General features: G+C 33.8%; 1 protein-coding gene across 1 annotated transcript in view; it reads right to left on the bottom strand.

The window, feature by feature from the left end:
• LOC144435870 (uncharacterized) overlaps positions 1 to 19415 on the bottom strand; it is a 28593-nt gene extending 9178 nt beyond the window's left edge. The window contains exons 1-10 of the mRNA XM_078124512.1: positions 19194 to 19415; positions 18961 to 19084; positions 16953 to 17067; positions 16294 to 16355; positions 15393 to 15484; positions 11594 to 11753; positions 9800 to 9932; positions 7711 to 8175; positions 4711 to 4841; positions 2385 to 2495 (exon numbers count right to left, since the gene is read on the bottom strand). Of these exons, the coding sequence (XP_077980638.1) occupies positions 2385 to 2495; positions 4711 to 4841; positions 7711 to 8175; positions 9800 to 9932; positions 11594 to 11753; positions 15393 to 15484; positions 16294 to 16355; positions 16953 to 17067; positions 18961 to 19032 (1341 nt within the window). The 5' untranslated portion in view covers positions 19033 to 19084; positions 19194 to 19415. The remainder of the gene's footprint in view (positions 1 to 2384; positions 2496 to 4710; positions 4842 to 7710; positions 8176 to 9799; positions 9933 to 11593; positions 11754 to 15392; positions 15485 to 16293; positions 16356 to 16952; positions 17068 to 18960; positions 19085 to 19193) is intronic.
• Positions 19416 to 19848: the final 433 nt, after the last annotated feature.

The raw sequence follows: 19848 nt of genomic DNA, 5'->3' as shown, positions 1-19848 counted from the left end.
GCCTTTCAGTTAGTAACTAAATTTAAAATTGATACATGTTGTAGTTTAAGGAGATATGCCTTTCAGTTAGTAACTAAATTTAAAATTGATACATGTTGTAGTTATGGAGATATGCCTTTCAGTTAGTAACTAAATTTAAAATTGATACATGTTGTAGTTTAAGGAGATATGCCTTTCAGTTAGTAACTAAATTAAAAATTGATACATGTTGTAGTTATGGAGATATGCCTTTCAGTTAGTAACTAAATTTAAAATTGATACATGTTGTAGTTTAAGGAGATATGCCTTTCAGTTAGTAACTAAATTTAAAATTGATACATGTTGTAGTTAAGGAGATATGCCTTTCAGTTAGTAACTAAATTTAAAATTGATACATGTTGTAGTTAAGGAGATATGCCTTTCAGTTAGTAACTAAATTTAAAATTGATACATGTTGTAGTTTAAGGAGATATGCCTTTCAGTTAGTAACTAAATTTAAAATTGATACATGCTGTAGTTATGGAGATATGCCTTTCAGTTAGTAACTAAATTTAAAATTGATACATGTTGTAGTTAAGGAGATATGCCTTTCAGTTAGTAACTAAATTTAAAATTGATACATGTTGTAGTTTAAGGAGATATGCCTTTCAGTTAGTAACTAAATTTAAAATTGATACATGTTGTAGTTTAAGGAGATATGCCTTTCAGTTAGTAACTAAATTTAAAATTGATACATGTTGTAGTTAAGGAGATATGCCTTTCAGTTAGTAACTAAATTTAAAATTGATACATGCTGTAGTTTAAGGAGATATGCCTTTCAGTTAGTAACTAAATTTAAAATTGATACATGTTGTAGTTTAAGGAGATATGCCTTTCAGTTAGTAACTAAATTTAAAATTGATACATGTTGTAGTTTAAGGAGATATGCCTTTCAGTTAGTAACTAAATTTAAAATTGATACATGTTGTAGTTTAAGGAGATATGCCTTTCAGTTAGTAACTAAATTTAAAATTGATACATGTTGTAGTTATGGAGATATGCCTTTCAGTTAGTAACTAAATTTAAAATTGATACATGTTGTAGTTTAAGGAGATATGCCTTTCAGTTAGTAACTAAATTTAAAATTGATACATGTTGTAGTTTAAGGAGATATGTCTTTCAGTTAGTAACTAAATTTAAAATTGATACATGTTGTAGTTATGGAGATATGCCTTTCAGTTAGTAACTAAATTTAAAATTGATACATGTTGTAGTTAAGGAGATATGCCTTTCAGTTAGTAACTAAATTTAAAATTGATACATGCTGTAGTTAAGGAGATATGCCTTTCAGTTAGTAACTAAATTTAAAATTGATACATGCTGTAGTTAAGGAGATATGCCTTTCAGTTAGTAACTAAATTTAAAATTGATACATGTTGTAGTTTAAGGAGATATGCCTTTCAGTTAGTAACTAAATTTAAAATTGATACATGCTGTAGTTAAGAAGATATGCCTTTCAGTTAGTAACTAAATTTAAAATTGATACATGCTGTAGTTTAAGGAGATATGCCTTTCAGTTAGTAACTAAATTTAAAATTGATACATGTTGTAGTTTAAGGAGATATGCCTTTCAGTTAGTAACTAAATTTAAAATTGATACATGTTGTAGTTTAAGGAGATATGCCTTTCAGTTAGTAACTAAATTTAAAATTGATACATGTTGTAGTTTAAGGAGATATGCCTTTCAGTTAGTAACTAAATTTAAAATTGATACATGTTGTAGTTTAAGGAGATATGCCTTTCAGTTAGTAACTAAATTTAAAATTGATACATGTTGTAGTTTAAGGAGATATGCCTTTCAGTTAGTAACTAAATTTAAAATTGATACATGTTGTAGTTTAAGGAGATATGCCTTTCAGTTAGTAACTAAATTTAAAATTGATACATGTTGTAGTTTAAGGAGATATGCCTTTCAGTTAGTAACTAAATTTAAAATTGATACATGTTGTAGTTATGGAGATATGCCTTTTAGTTAGTAACTAAATTTATGGTTCTGTTATTATACATATGTTTATCACAAAGTCAATTTCCATAAAAACTACATACCATGAGATCGTGCAAGTTCATGGTCAAGGAACGATCACACATCCATAGCATATAATTTGTATGAAGGTGTGCCATTATAATGTTTTTGATATTGTAATGCAGTGCAAATACTACTTAGTACTAGACTGTATGTGTGTGCATTGGTGCACCTAATATTTTAAAAATGAAAATATGAAGTAGTGAAGTTGGCAAGTAGGCACTGACTTTGTGACAAGAATGGCCCATTGTCAGTGAAATATATAAACTATGCAGCCTTTATTGGTCAGTGACACTGAGATTTACAGCTATATTATAGCTGATAATAAAAGCCAAATATTTACCTGATAAAGAGTTTCTGGTACAGCCATCACTGCATACATGAAAGAGATCTCTGCTGTGTCAAAATCATAACCACCATGTGTGTAGTCTGTAACTAGTAATAATGGTAGTATCTGCAATGATCAACAAATGCACAGATTCAAGTAAGATGTTTATCAATTAGACCCTTGTGGTTCTATGTCCACTTTCTATGAGGTTACAGTGTATGAAATTCCTGGACTTACCAGGATAGGGTACGCAGGAAACTGCCCAACCCCAACTTTGGGGTTTGGGGGGCTTGAGACCGCCCAGGGCGCTTACCCTAGGAATTACGGTATATAATATTCCATTTGTAGTGAGGTACTTACTGTACAAAATCTAGGTATTACTTCTAAAGGTTTGGGAATGAACATGAAAAAATACCAGTGCATGAAATGCGCCAAGGAAAACTTTATGCATAGGTAAAATTAGAAATTAGCAGCCAATGGCGCACAACTGTACAGTTTTTAAAAATTGTTTTCCCATATGCTGATCCATGCTGGGTATAGGTGTTCATTTGCTGAATGATTATCCATACATGTACATTATTGAATGTTTATTCATTTGTCTATAAATCCATATTATCTGCAATATATGTGATCATTTGGCTGTTGCTATGGGCGTGGTCATGTTGCTAGGCTATTTGCATACATTTTTTTGAATGATCATTAATTTGTCTATCAATTCCTATTGTTTTCTTTGCAATATACGTGATTATTTGGTTGTTGCTATGGGCGTGGTCTTGTTGCTGGGCAAATTACATACATTTTTGAATGCTTATTCAATTGTCTTTTAATCCTAGTCGTTATCTTTGTGAAATACCTCACCATTTGGCTGTTGCTATGGGCATGGTCTTGTTGCTAGGCACATTCGCAAACATTTTTTGAATGCTTAAACACCCCTAAGAATGTTCCCATCAAATTTCAGACCGATCTGCCCAATAGTTCTTGAGTAATTTTTTTGACCAAAAATTACATTTTTTGACCCAAATCACACAAAGGTGGTAAGATCATTTTGATTTGAACAATTTCCCAACTAGACGCCGAAGGTAATACACCCATCAAATATCAAGCCAATCGGTACATGCAGGAAATTTAACCTGCTAAACACAGTATGATCATGGAGGTCTTGATATGACTCTATTTTTCTTTCCCCATAAAATGTGTGACTTCTTATTCTTTGTACAAACTGTTTTTTTTGAATGCCTAAAGACTGCATTTATATGAACCTGTTTTAATCATAGTGTCTAAGATTTAAATTTAGCTGTACTAAAAACAGGCCTAGGTTGCCAAGCAACCTTAAACAGATGTTAATCTTTACACCATTGACATTGATATGTGAAGTAGCCCATAAAAGATTTAATATGATTTCATTGCATCAATAAAACAAGAAAATTTCATTTCAACAAATCACATTTCCAAATGAAATGTACATTTCTGATGCGATCATTTTCATTTGAACAATTTCCAAACTAGACACCCAAGGTAATGGACACACACACACACACACACACACACACACACACACACACACACACACACACACACACACACACACACAGACACACACACACACACACACCGGGCAATCCCTATAGCACTACTGAACCCTCAGTTCAGTTGTGCTAATAAAATAAACAATACCACTGATACAAAAACAGCAGTTTTTTTATGTACTAGGTTAATTCACATGATGCTTTTATCTGTTTGTTTATATCTATAGAAGTGATTAATGTACCAATAACAGTCGGACTCAATTGTTATCCATGTACATGTACTGACGTGCTTAACAGTCGGACTCAATTGTTATCCATGTACATGTACTGACGTGCTATCAGCAAACAGGTTATGGGATGGGGGGGGGGGGGGGTCATGTGGTGTTTAGAATTTGATAAATTGATGACACTAATTAAATTGTATGTCTTTGCACAAATTTGTCTCACACCTGCTTACAACACGTTGTAGTAATTAATAGTAGGTGTATTATGCCTAGGAGAGTATTAAAAGTACAATACTACTAGTATGACATAAAGATACAGAAATGAAGGTTTTTCATCCACATCAATGCAACTAGTATTACATGTAGTAAATAGTATGTTATATTTTAATTTTTTTTCTCTTCAGGGCTTTGTTTGTACAAAAAAAGAATTACAAGTTGGGAAAAACGGTACTAAACCCAGAGAATATATAATATCATATACCTGTGGGTACATTGAGATACAAAACTGGAATTGAACATTGGTTTATCTCTCAGTGATGTAAGTGCTTTGGTGGTTAAAGTTCTACACAAAGAATAATGTACATTACATACCTGTGAGTGTATAGAGGTACAAAATGCTAGTATCACTTGTAATGCTATTGCAATTAACACAGTTTTATCTCTCAATGGAGTTACTGTCTTATCAATTCCTTTCTTACATCTTTCACAACATGATGAAGAATCTGAAATGAAACAGAAAGGAAATGTCCCCTTGAGTTTCTTTACTTAGGCACAAAGACTCCATGTTGAAGACATTTTGTATAATTATGTATCTCTCCTGAAATCAATGAGAGTACAATCAAGGCAAAATGGGTAACTTTAAATTTGGACTACATATTCAGTTTTTACTGAATAGTGGCTATATTTGAAGTTACAAATCAGTGCACAAGTCAAAAACTTTGAGACTCCCTTCCAAATTTAAAAGTTACCCATTTTGCCTTGATTGTAGGTCAAAACCCCCTCCCCCTCCCCCCTAATGGACATTCACAAGTGCGACATTAATGTAAACTATGATGAAAACTGTAGCGTTCACACCACTATGATCGATGTGAAGTAAAACATGATCGTAAACACATTAGAATACTCCCAAAAACCCTGCACTATATCTCGCATTATAAGTAAATCTTATCAACATCTCGGTAGTAAAAACAAAAGCTGCCATCATTGAAAGAGTGAAAGTTTACTGCCAAAATTTGGTTAGAAGTGCGAAAATGAAGTTAAACAATCACACTGATGCCAGACCCCCTCGCCTCCCCCTAACCGAACAAAGTTCACTTATTGAGCTTGTGTGCCATTGTGCAATATAGTACCTTATACATTCTCTGCACTGTGTGCCATTGTACAATATAGTACCTTATACATTCTCTGCACTGTGTGCCATATTGTGCAATATAGTCCCTTATACATTCTCTGCACTGTGTGCCATTGTGCAATATAGTACCTTATACATTCTCTGCACTGTGTGCCATTGTGCAATATAGTCCCTTATACATTCTCTGCACTGTGTGCCATTGTGCAATATAGTCCCTTATACATTCTCTGCACTGTGTGCCATTGTGCAATATAGTACCTTATACATTCTCTGCACTATGTGCCATATTGTGCAATATAGTACCTTATACATTCTCTGCACTATGTGCCATATTGTGCAATATAGTCCCTTATACATTCTCTGCACTGTGTGCCATTGTGCAATATAGTACCTTATACATTCTCTGCACTATGTGCCATATTGTGCAATATAGTACCTTATACATTCTCTGCACTGTGTGCCATTGTGCAATATAGTACCTTATACATTCTCTGCACTGTGTGCCATTGTGCAATATAGTCCCTTATACATTCTCTGCACTGTGTGCCATTGTGCAATATAGTCCCTTATACATTCTCTGCACTGTGTGCCATTGTGCAATATAGTACCTTATACATTCTCTGCACTATGTGCCATATTGTGCAATATAGTACCTTATACATTCTCTGCACTATGTGCCATATTGTGCAATATAGTCCCTTATACATTCTCTGCACTGTGTGCCATTGTGCAATATAGTACCTTATACATTCTCTGCACTATGTGCCATATTGTGCAATATAGTACCTTATACATTCTCTGCACTGTGTGCCATTGTGCAATATAGTACCTTATACATTCTCTGCACTGTGTGCCATTGTGCAATATAGTCCCTTATACATTCTCTGCACTGTGTGCCATTGTGCAATATAGTACCTTATACATTCTCTGCACTGTGTGCCATTGTGCAATATAGTACCTTATACATTCTCTGCACTGTGTGCCATTGTGCAATATAGTACCTTATACATTCTCTGCACTGTGTGCCATTGTGCAATATAGTACCTTATACATTCTCTGCACTGTGTGCCATTGTGCAATATAGTACCTTATACATTCTCTGCACTGTGTGCCATTGTACAATATAGTCCCTTATACATTCTCTGCACTGTGTGCCATTGTGCAATATAGTACCTTATACATTCTCTGCACTATGTGCCATATTGTGCAATATAGTCCCTTATACATTCTCTGCACTGTGTGCCATATTGTGCAATATAGTCCCTTATACATTCTCTGCACTGTGTGCCATATTGTGCGATATAGTCCCTTATACATTCTCTGTAGCAAATTGTTCATCCAGTAAATATAAGTTTAGTTACAATGTCCTTGATTACATATTGTGAGCTGAATCACAATAATAACAAATTCAACAGACATTCAGATTTGGAGCTCATCTAAACCAGCACTTTCTTTACCATTTCAACTACACTTTGTCAGCCCATATTTTTACAAGGTTTGTTACAAATTTCAATATACCAATTATATAACAGCAATAGACCTCCCCTCGGGATTGTATACCCTTTGCTTTTGACCAGTTGACTCAATACACATATGAGCTGACATTCATGCATGTATGTTAACTGGTGAAAACCTCAGGTATACATGTACTATCCTAACAGGGTGGTTATTGCTAATAGGGTGGTTATTGCTAACAGGGTGGTTATATATATTGCTAACAGGGTGGTTATTGCTAACAGGGTGGTTATTGCTAAATTTAAATCAGATGATCATATAATGATGTATACCTTCATACAACCAGTGACAGGCAAGCATTTACAAACAGAACTATGTTACAAACAGGGAAAGTAAACAAATGAATTGGATTAGTAACACTTGGCACAGCATGCTGTAACTATAGAGTCTTGTATTACATTTTATGGATTGATAAGAACAGTTTTATAGCCTCTTTACATGTACATGAAAAGTCAGGGAAACTAGAATTTCATTTGTGAGTGTGAGTTAATATGTAAAGAGACTATGACGGTTATCAAATAATGAAAAGTTATACAAGTTTAATTTGCTGTGCAAAGTGTTACTAATCTAATTCATTTAGTTACATTCCTGTTTGTAACAAGTTTCATTTGTAAATGATTGTCTGTAACTCAGGTTGTAAAGAGAATCTCAGTTTCATTCAAAACATGATGAAAATTGTAATATTTTAATCCACTAAGGAGTCAACTGAGTAACTATAAAATTACCTGATTTTTGTTCCAGTCTATTATATTTATAATTCTGCTTCCTCCAAGGACAGCATAGACAACAGTTAATCCACTGTGATTTGGCCACACCACACTCATCATTACCATCATCTTCATTAACACTGTATTGGTTTCCTGGACATGCTATACTTGTATTGGATGGTACATACACACTTTCAATGTCAGTGACAACTGCAGCTGACATGTTGGTTGCAGGGTGTAACTCTTGTGGTACGTACAATCTCTCAACATTACTGGATTCTGACATACTGGTTGTTGGAGGTAATTCTTGTGGAACGTATAATCTCTCAACATTACTGGATTCTGACATACTGGTTGTTGGAGGTAATTCATGAGTTGTGCTTTGATTTGCATCTGGATCATCCTCAGCAGAGTCTATTTCACTGTCAGAAGAATTGTCAGCTGCAGACTTTTTCAGAGTTTCTTTCAGGTAGAAAATAGCACCTTCAGAAACAACATAACTTTGGTCAGTAGTATGACAGAACCCCATGACATGTGAGTGCAAGTGTGGCATACAATGTACTTAGATGAGTGCTTGCCGTATTCTCTGCACAGTTGTACTTCCACAGGTGGATTGAGTGAAAGTGTTACAGAAAACACTGCAAGCATGAGTGCAAATACCCAAGTATCCACACTGGAACTCAAGGAATGTATGGGTAGTGCTATTATTACTGTACATATTATGTTTTTTCTGAAATAGCAAATTTCTGTAACATCTATACTGTGTGTGTGATCACACAATTTTGAATACCATAACAATGGCACAACCATTTGCATGATATTTGCATGCAGGTATGCTTGCATTGTAATCCAAGTGGAAGGCGACAGCAAGGAGCTACATGTATTCAGGGGATGAAACAAATATGATGCCCTAACATGTATGGTAATTTAAGAGATACAGGGAAGACAAATAATGTAGATTACTTAGCTATCCATGTAACAAAACAAAGTACAGCACTAAACCAGACAAATAATGTAGATTACTTAGCTATCTATGTAACAAAACAAAGTACAGCACTAAACCAGACAAATAATGTAGATTACTTAGCTATCCATGTAACAAAACAAAGTACAGCACTAAACCAGACAAATAATGTAGATTACTTAGCTATCCATGTAACAAAACAAAGTACAGCACTAAACCAGACAAATAATGTAGATTACTTAGCTATCCATGTAACACAACAAAGTACAGCACTAAACCAGACAAATAATGTAGATTACTTACCTATCCATGTAACAAAACAAAGTACAGCACTAAACCAGACAAATAATGTAGATTACTTACCTATCCATGTAACAAAACAAAGTACAGCACTAAACCAGACAAATAATGTAGATTACTTAGCTATCCATGTAACAAAACAAAGTACAGCACTAAACCAGACAAATCATGTAGATTACTTACCTATCCATGTAACAAAACAAAGTACAGCACTAAACCAGACAAATAATGTAGATTACTTAGCTATCCATGTAACAAAACAAAGTACAGCACTAAACCAGACAAATAATGTAGATTACTTAGCTATCCATGTAACAAAACAAAGTACAGCACTAAACCAGACAAATCATGTAGATTACTTAGCTATCCATGTAACAAAACAAAGTACAGCACTAAACCAGACAAATAATGTAGATTACTTAGCTATCCATGTAACAAAACAAAGTACAGCACTAAACCAGACAAATAATGTAGATTACTTACCTATCCATGTAACAAAACAAAGTACAGCACTAAACCAGACAAATCATGTAGATTACTTACCTATCCATGTAACAAAACAAAGAACAGCACTAAACCAGACAAATAATGTAGATTACTTACCTATCCATGTAACAAAACAAAGTACAGCACTAAACCAGACAAATAATGTAGATTACTTACCTATCCATGTAACAAAACAAAGAACAGCACTAAACCAGACAAATAATGTAGATTACTTACCTATCCATGTAACAAAACAAAGTACAGCACTAAACCAGACAAATAATGTAGATTACTTACCTATCCATGTAACAAAACAAAGTACAGCACTAAACCAGACAAATAATGTAGATTACTTACCTATCCATGTAACAAAACAAAGAACAGCACTAAACACACATGGTAGCAGATAAGGAAAGTCTCGTAAAATTGCTGTATTCAATACTTCATATTTGACAGCAGTGCAACTCATGAACCCAGCTACAGCAGGGGCCTGTCAATATCAATATCATTAATGATAAGAATAAATTGTTCAAAATAATTTTCTGAAGTTACAACATGGAGACCACTGGAAGAACAAGGCAGGTGATCTATTAGTCTATCAGCTAGCCCTTGTAACAACAAGTCTTCATAGAAGACAGTCAGCCTAATGTAGTTTACTTCTATGTGACTAAAATGAACACAATTAAGAATGCAAGCAATTAACTGGCTTTGTTGAGTTAAGGTCAAATAAGTTTAAATAAAAAGCTCACACCTAAATATTTAGGGCTAGGCATTTGAATGAAGTCTCTATGTAGTATAGTTCTAAAGGCCCAGTTACACGATGCAACTCATGAAGCAATTCGTCGCATGCGACGAGGCTTGCAACTGCGACGGGAGCGCGTACACGATGCAACTAGTTGCATGGTGAGTCGCAAGAGCTAACTGTTGCACATGCGTAAATATATCAAAGTTACAGGTCATCGAGGTCAAATCTTCTAGCGGCAGGAATTTGGCAAAAATGCTATGAAATTGCTAATATTTACGAATAAAATGACTGAAAACTTGTTGAGGTATCGATAGTAAAACTCTATTCAATTCGAAGTTCGTTTAGGGCGATGCTGATCTTTCCGATGTCGCTACTTGCATTCAAGTTGGAAATAAAATGGTATTCAGCGGAAATCAAGCATTCATAGACATTGTATACTATTTATAAGTGGTAATCGTGGTGATAAATCGAAATGATATAAAAAATACTTGCTGAAATAGAATATTTATACTAAAAACATGACAGCCATAACATTGAACGTCATTTGACACGTAGGTATATGTCAAAGGTTATTGCTTGCGACGCGACGAAGTGGTTACACGGTGCAACTCACGAAGCAACTTGCGACGCGTCGCAAGGAAACCGACATGTCGGTTTCCTTGCGACGCACCTTGCAACGTCGCAAGACCCTGCGATGAGGCGAGTACACGATGCAATTCGTCGCATGCGACGAATTGCATGGTGCGTTGCTAGTCGAGTTGCATCGTGTAACCGGGCCTTAAGTTATGCAATAAATATTGATTTTTAGCTACAAAATGGCTGTCATTCAGTAATCATTGAGATAAGCTCCAAGAATAACAATTAATCAAGAATCTCCCTGCCTGTATTATTGATAAACATGATTTAAAAGAAATTGAAAACAAAATTATGAACACCACTGATTGTATGTGATATGCAAGAAACTAGGTGGATTTTGACAATTGACCCTGAAGGTCAAGGTCAAGGTATCATAGGATAGCTTGTGTCTGATAATATAGGGGTAGACGTTTGAAAGAAGTCTATGTCTTACAGTTTTTAAGTTATATAGAAATTATTGATTTTGAAATCCAAATATAGCTGCCATTCAGTCAAATTTGCATATTTTGTGAAACAAAGTGACATGAATATGTACCACATGATATGTCACCTATGTGTACAGAATGAATGAAATTGCACATTATGTTACACAGAGAAATGACAATTGATATATTATGGATGAAAACACACACACACACACACACACACACACACACACACACACACACTGATGGAGCCCATCCTCCGGGGGGGGGGGGGGGGGGGGGGGGCTAAAAGACACAAAGTCTTAATGTTAAATGAAAAGAGAGAGGATGTACAATACAACTTACTAGTAGTCTGGAGATACCTGCTGCTGTCCCAAGTAGTGAAAAGCCTTTAGCCATGTTACTGTCATCACAGATCTCACTGAGGTAGGTTTTAGTGACAGCTATGATGCCATTCAGAAGACCCCATAAAAAACGAAATGACACTGCCCAGATGAATGATATGCTGTAAGTATATTGAAATAATTATAACAAGCAACCAAAATTGTTTGAAAAAGTTGAATCTCTACCAGCCCTAGACACATGACAAACATGACCCAACTGGTGGGTTTTATGGCAGAATTACTGAGCAAATTTGAATGGTGTCTCTCGATACAAAACTTCATAATTTATTTATCAATTTGCTATTTGACCTTGAATAAGGAGGTCAATGTCAGGTGCATATTAAAATAAAAGCGCACATTTAGTCTTTGTGTATTCAACTTCCTGAGTTAGTGTAGAAAGAAAAATTTCTGTCATATCACCTTCAAAATGTTTGTCAAGGTCAAAGATCATTCTCTTAATAGAAAGCTCATCATTCATAATGTGAGGGTAGAGACTTCAATTTGAAAAGAATGGTCTCCATACCGTATGTATTCCACTTTTGGAGGTAATAAGGAAAATGTGCTTTTCTCTGACAAATATGGCTGCCATTTTGCTATACAGATCAAGGTCAAATTGTTAAATTTGGGTAATAATCTGCAACTATTGGCAAACATTTTTTCCTTCCGTAAGGAAGGAGATACTTTAGTGGAGGGCAGGGGGATTCTGTGTGTCTGTCTGTCTGTCTCTGTGTGTCATCGTTTTCTCCAAAAACAGCTGGCTCAATTCATACAAAATTCCACACATGTGTTCCGTAGGGTAATGGCAAGAACTTATTAGGTTTTGGTAAACATCCCATGAATATTAATGAGCAATTAACGTAATTAATGGTTTTCGGTAATTAGGCTATATCTCAAAAATTCATGCTTCAAATTCATTATAACTTGGTACATACATTTGTGATACCAAAGTGCATCTGTCCTGAAAATATTATCGATTTAGCTTTTACTGTTTTAATAAGTTATTGGCATATTTTTGGTAAATAGACGTGGTGGCCACACAAAAGAAAGTTGCTGTTTGTGGTCAGGAAACGTTACCTAAAGTGGTGCGACGACACAAAATTTTTTGTTAATTGTTCATGATTATATATATAGTTGGGCAGTTGTCTTCCCTGAAGTAGCAATTAATGTAGGGAGAGTTATTTCGTTACAAAATTACATTAAAGTTGATTACTGAAGATCTTTAGATATGTAAATACCTCATTGGTATTCATGGCCATGGTTTGTTTACTAAAACCTACTAATTTCTAGCCAATACCCTAAAAAGGGCACACATGTATAGAAAACTATGACATACAGACAGACAGACAGACAGACAGACAGACAGACAGACAGAGACACTTAGACTAACATCACCATACTATAACCTTTCATTATGAAAGGTAAAAATTGAATTCCTACCAGATGTGTGGCAAACAATATAACTGTACGTACGTACGTACGTACGTACGTACGTACCTAATTATAGATATTATATTCAATGAAAGACACCTATCATTCCAATTACTAAAGTTAAATGATTATATCATATCATATAATATTAAAATTTGACCCTATTTCATTTTTCATTCATACAATCATAGAACAGAGAAAATAAATATACCTTTGTCTGTGTTACAATACACACTGAATAAATTTTACAGTGTTAACCATTTAAAAAATATAGAGAGTTGGGATTTGTTTAGTTACATATCCACTACAACCCATGACTAGTTTTTAAAGGAATTATCACATGATTGCTTACAAGCAGTTTGAAAATCAGATCTACTATCTACTACATGCTTTTTAATAAAAAGATTGGAAAGAATGCTATGGTCAAAAGCATATCAACAAATTATACTGCTATCTAATCCTACTTTACATTATTCCAAATCAATATGTATTGCTGTTACTTTCATCCCTATGATGGTGATGTCATATAGTGTTAACTGTTATTATGTGTGTACTGTTCTTCTACTCTGCATGACAAATGTTATTACAGTTTCTGAACAGATGGTTGAATTTTCAAACCAACTAGTGACATTATGTGTAGAGCTGCATGGCTGCATATATATTCTACTACAGTACATGCATATACTGATATACATGTAGGTCAAATTGAATTGCTGCTTATGATTCTAAATTATTGTACAATTTCAGTTTTTTTAACATTTCATCTATTTACTTGATTTCCTCAAGCTATTTCACATTAATGGTACAGACTCTATTTTATGAATAAGTTAATATTGTTGAACACAGGTTACAAGCATGTACAGCTACGATCCATTATCATATTGGACATTAATAACCATACATATACTTTATATTATTTTTACAGAAAGCTGTTGCATGGTTATTATTAGACTATTTTGAGGTCAATTTTATTGTACACAATATCAATCTTTGAGAGTAAGTCTAGGACATATATTACTTTAAAATGTATATTTTGCACATTAGGTTGGGTCAGAATGTATGGAGGAGGGGCTGGGAAGAAACTATTTTGGTCAAAAAAATTTTCACATACACCTCCTTTGCACTGTCACAAAATTTCACCCCCCTCCCTGAACCCAGAACTTTCACAGCCCCCAGATATACGCTATCATTTGGCTGTTGCTATGGGCGTGGTATATTGCTAGGTATATTTGCATACATTTTTTTAATATTCGTTCACTTGTCTATGAATTTACTCAGCAAATGACTGTTCCTGAGGTTTAATTTGGTTCAAATCATGAGTAAAATATTTTGCCCCCCCCCTCCTTCAGACCATCAGAATTTGCATGACCCCCCGCCCCATTGAAGTTTGAACCCTCAATTTTTTTCATGGTTCCCCCCCCCATACATTCTGACCGCAGCCTTAAGGAATCCAAATAGCAATACATGTACATGTAACTATTGGATGAAACCATAACATTTGTTTTGCCTCTTTTTTAGTGAAAATGTCACACTATTATATACATGCATATTTGACAATACTTTTAGTCATATTGATAAACTAACATATGTTATGAATTTATACTTTTCCAAAATACATAGAGTTGAAATTTAATATTTCTGGTTTGATTTTAATTTTGTACGGATCACGACATTTCTATTCTTGTATTACCTCATTAACTTTCTAATTTTCATGCCATTGTCCTAAATAATTTTCTCAAACTATAAACAGGTTAGCAAGGACAACTAGGTTGGGTCAGATAATTTAAGGGAAACAAATTTTGGTTTTGCCTGGCCTAAGCTTTAAGCAATCTGTTCTGCAAACTAATAATACAGTTTGTATAGTATTAAATATTAAATATTAAAATATTAAAATTATATCAAAACATCTTTACTGTCATCCATATTATTAAAAATAAATGGAAATCCATCATTTGGATACTCTGGATATTAAAAAGTGAAATACAAAAATAATAGGAAAGTTATACTTGCCAAACCATACCTGTTGTTATCTTTGCAAAACACATTATTTCACTGTTACAGTAGCTATGGGCATTGCCTTGTTGCTAGGCACACATGTGAACATTTTTTGGAATTTTATCTAAAAGCCTATCCATCCGTGTTATCTTTGAAATTTTGCTTGGAAGGCATATTTTTTTCATGGATTCAGCGCCATCAAATTAGTGGCTTTTACCAAAAAATTCCTACATGATCATTTTCTAGTGACATTTTCTGAAATTGGAACTAGACTATAGTAGGCAAAAACAGTCTCTTTACTGTGTAGGTGAGATTTAAACTAATAAATTCAAACTTACCTAAAACCAAAGAACATAACACAGAAAAAAGTTCCCACAAGACCAAACAACAGTGCTGGTCTTCTTCCATATGTATCAGCAACTCTACCCCACTGGTGAAAAAATTGATTCGGAAATAACTACATTCAAATACAGCACAAACAGGGTTACTTTGAAGTTTTCTTCATTGGACGTCATTTTTTACAAACACTGCTCAAACAACTTTAAATGCAAAATAAAGAAATATAGAGGCGTAATGCACAGTGGGGATGTAGAAACAAACATTCAAATAATCTTGTTGCTAATCAGTAAAAAAGTTTAGTAAGCCAGTTTACGCCAATGAAATCATCAAGTCCATGTGTAATAATGTCTGAAGAAGCCTGTTCTCACTGGATAACAGAATGAATATTTATACTATAATGTTTCAATGTGATTAGGCAAAGGATCCTGTTAGTTTTGTTAGTTTAGAATTGAAATGTGTCTTATGTAATAAACTTGTGTCCCAAGAATAAGACATGAAAGTAAACTTGTTCAATCACAGAACCACAACTACTCACTGAAAATTATTAAAATACCAATAATTAGACATATGGTTGATATTATCTATAAGTACAGTTAGTACAGAAATAGGTTGAAATCATGATTGCCATTGGGGGCACTGGTATTTGGGTGTAGACCCAAAAATCAATTTGATTTGCTTTATCTTGTATACATCATATTACATGTACAGTTACCAAAAATATGTATCTCTACAGGTGATGCAATACTGTTATCGGACACGATATTACAAGAAAGTTATTGCACCTCACAAAATATTTTCAAAAAAATATTGCAGTACTGTTACAGCTACAGGAGCAGCTTAAACATAACATTGCCATAGCAACTAGCAAATGAAACCAAATGAAAAAGATGTTATACTTACCATGATATTACCAAAGAAACTGCCAGCTGAAAACGCACCTCCAAGAAACCCAGTATACAAACCTACAGAAAACAAATAATAATTTTATCACCAGTCTACAACTATACATGTTGTAAATGTCATTTGCTAATAATATATTCATTTGTATGAACAATTACATATTACTTCTGATATTTTTCTCAGTTCAGCCAAGAATATTACAAGTGACATAAGGGCCTTGTCACTTCAAATTATTAGATTAGTGACAAAACCCAGGTAATTAAGTCACATGTATTTTCCAGCTGAATAAAGAAAAATATCCAGGAATAATATACGCAACCTCCTCAAACATACATGAAAAATCAGGTAAAATAATTGTGATTTTAACATTTTGACTCATAGATATATTTAAAGCAGCATAAAACTAATGATGTAGATGCAATTTAGTTTGACTCTAGTATTTGGATTTAGGCATTATACTTTATAGTTAATAGTCCAGCACCAGTATATCATATGTACATATTGACAATGATGCTAGGAGTTTTACCTAAATGTGATGGACTAACTGGGTATGGAAAGAAATCATTTATCATAAAGGGCAGCAGTGGGTCTTACCTAACTGTGATATATTGAGATATGGAAAGAAATCATGTATCATAAAGGGCAGCAGTGGGTCTTACCTAACTGTGATACATTCAGATATGGAAAGAAATCATGTGTCATAAAGGGCAGCAGTGGGAAAACAACTGTTAGACTGAAGGAGTTTGTAAACTGCAACAAACAAATCACCAGTACCTGTAAAAGATAAGAAAGAGAAATAAACAAATGTGACTTGAAACTTGAGTGTTGACTGTGATTTTCAAGTTATTTCTTAAATTTGTTTCCTTATCAACTGCAAATTTTAAAAATAGCGCCAATGGCGTTGTAGCACAACTGTATATATATTTTATAATGCTTACAGACACTTTATAGGTGTTCATTTGCTGAATGACTATCCAGTTGCCTACCCAACCCGTCATTGTCTTTGCAATATACACTGTTGCTATGAAAATGGTCTTGTTGCTAAACATATTTGCATACATTTTTTTCTTATCTTACTGGATAAACAAAATAACTAAAAGTCAATTATTAAATCTACATGTACAACATATATACAAATTTTGATAATGGAAAGTGTAATTTCTGAGGTTAACAGCTACATGGATGTTAGAATATTCAAAGGACTGCTAATATTAGTATTAAATACATAAAATAATTTGTAAATAGTGGCTTTATCATCTGAATGACATTCAATATGTACACTATAAAGAAGAATATACAGTCTAAAAACAGTCAACATTCTTTATATGGAGCCTTCATAGTTTCCCAAACACTCCCCTAATCCCATTTTCCACTGAGAACTCGTTTGTTTATAAACTAATTTTTTGTTGAGATGTCATGTTTATGTAAATACATTGAAGATGAAAAGGTCAAAGGTTACTCAGTGGGCAATATAATATGTATAACAATTGTTATTAGAATCTAACAAGTGAAACACCGTGTGTAATAATAAGAATGTTTCAAAGTTAGCCCTATATTTAAATCTGTTTTATATGAATGTTCAAAATTATGCTTCAATATATATATATATATATATATATATATATATATATATATATATATATATATATATATATATATATATATATATATATATATATATATATATATATATATATATATATATACATAGCTGGCGTTGAGCCCTGAATGTCAAGAGCCTAGGTAACCGAAACTAACCGCTGATATATACGTTGCATCAGAGGTCAATGAAATTTGGCACAAAAAATGAGATTAGGTGATGGGTACATTCTATGCTTTGTAAGGTCTAAAAAAAAATAATTGTTTGTTTGTGGTTACCGGACCCCACCTACAATGTAGCTTTTCACTGCCAACCCTAAACTTTTTTCACGTATTCGAGAAAAAAAATAATAAAATCGCAAAAATTGTGAAGTCTCACGAGAAATAGTGGATGCGAAAGCTGACAGTCTAAAACTGTTCTTACCAATCTATAATGGCTGTACATCTGATAGGAAGGAATAAACAACACAGAGACCATTTGGAAAATAATTGAAAACTTGAACTAGACACTCAAATATGAAAAATAGATATAATAAAATAAAATAAAAAATCTACATATCCCACCTATTCTAAAATTGAGTGTAACAGGAACCACAGTTTTTTTTATTAGGCCTAATTGTGGATTTCCATAATTGTTCACATCTACCATTTATACTCACTTCTTTTGTATGCAATGTAACAAATGGGCTTTGATTTGTACTTATCTACTACACACTCTATGACACATCTAATTTTTCAGGCCCTGTGTGAGTAGTAATTAACATTGGTAAATAATGGTTGTCAGGAGAGATATTGTTTGGGCAGTTTGGAGTATTTATCATAGACACTTTCAACAGTGAAATGTGAACATATTCGAGTACTTACATTGTTGAATTAGCATTTATTAAAAAGAAGGTGAAATTATATATTCAAAATATATATTGTAAATAACAACAGAATGTGAATGTGAATCTAAAAAAATATTCAGGCTTTACCTCACCTGGCCTGTACCTGTGTTTTAAAATTACCGACCGACATATACTATGCAAATTATGTGGGCTTATGAAATAACAGCGGATATTTGCTAACCTTTTTCCATGGTAACGGAGTGGGTTGACGTGGTGAACCATCCTCATTTGATGACGTCACATTTGACGCCATTGTCGACAGAGTACATTAATCTTCAATATCTTCATAAATATAAAACGCCCGACTGTAAGAATAATTTGGAAATAACTTTGTTTTATCTGGCCTTTAATAGATGGCTGTGACGTATGTCATCTCATTGTATTGTATGGAGCTGAACAGTTGAATAAGCTTACCTCCGTCATCGGCCACTGCAAATCCTCCACAAAATATCTACCACTGTATACCAGTAAGTTACTTGGCTGTAACACCCATTACTCCAGAGTACGGGCAGGCATGCACTCTATGAATGTAGCTGAACATTAACATACTGATAAGTTAATGCATATTCACTGCCGAGGTATTATGATACACACATAAAATTGTCCAGCGCTGCACGACAAACACTGTTGTCTCGTCTGTTCGCTGCTGTAGTCTGCTTCACACAAGCTGTCGTCATTCAGCATTACGTCACGACAACAAACGCATCGTTTTATTCACAGTCTGTCTTTTCGTAGTGGCCGTCAGATATATGGACTGTTTCTCTTCTCTGCTTCATTGAATGATAATGTTACTTTAGTAGATATGGTAGGGAATCGGTTCCAATTTATTTTATTGTCAAACCAACTCTGGAGCTCTCTGAACTTAAATTTCAAGAGCTCAAGCCCTCATTTGTTGTGAAATTTGATTTGTATTGCAAACCAAGATTTTATGGTTCAACTCTGTCGTCGTACTTTGAAAAAAAAATGAATAAATAGATTTGTTTGCTTGTTTGTTTTGTTTGTTTTTTTCATTTTGTTATTGAAATACCTTGACCATTACTGTGCCGAGAACTATAATAATTATTATGTA

The sequence above is a fragment of the Glandiceps talaboti genome, chromosome 1 (assembly GCF_964340395.1).
Source record: "Glandiceps talaboti chromosome 1, keGlaTala1.1, whole genome shotgun sequence".
Classification (NCBI taxonomy): Eukaryota; Metazoa; Hemichordata; class Enteropneusta; family Spengelidae; genus Glandiceps; species Glandiceps talaboti.
Note: the sequence above shows the minus strand (reverse complement) of the source record. Positions and strands in the feature narration are given on the sequence as shown.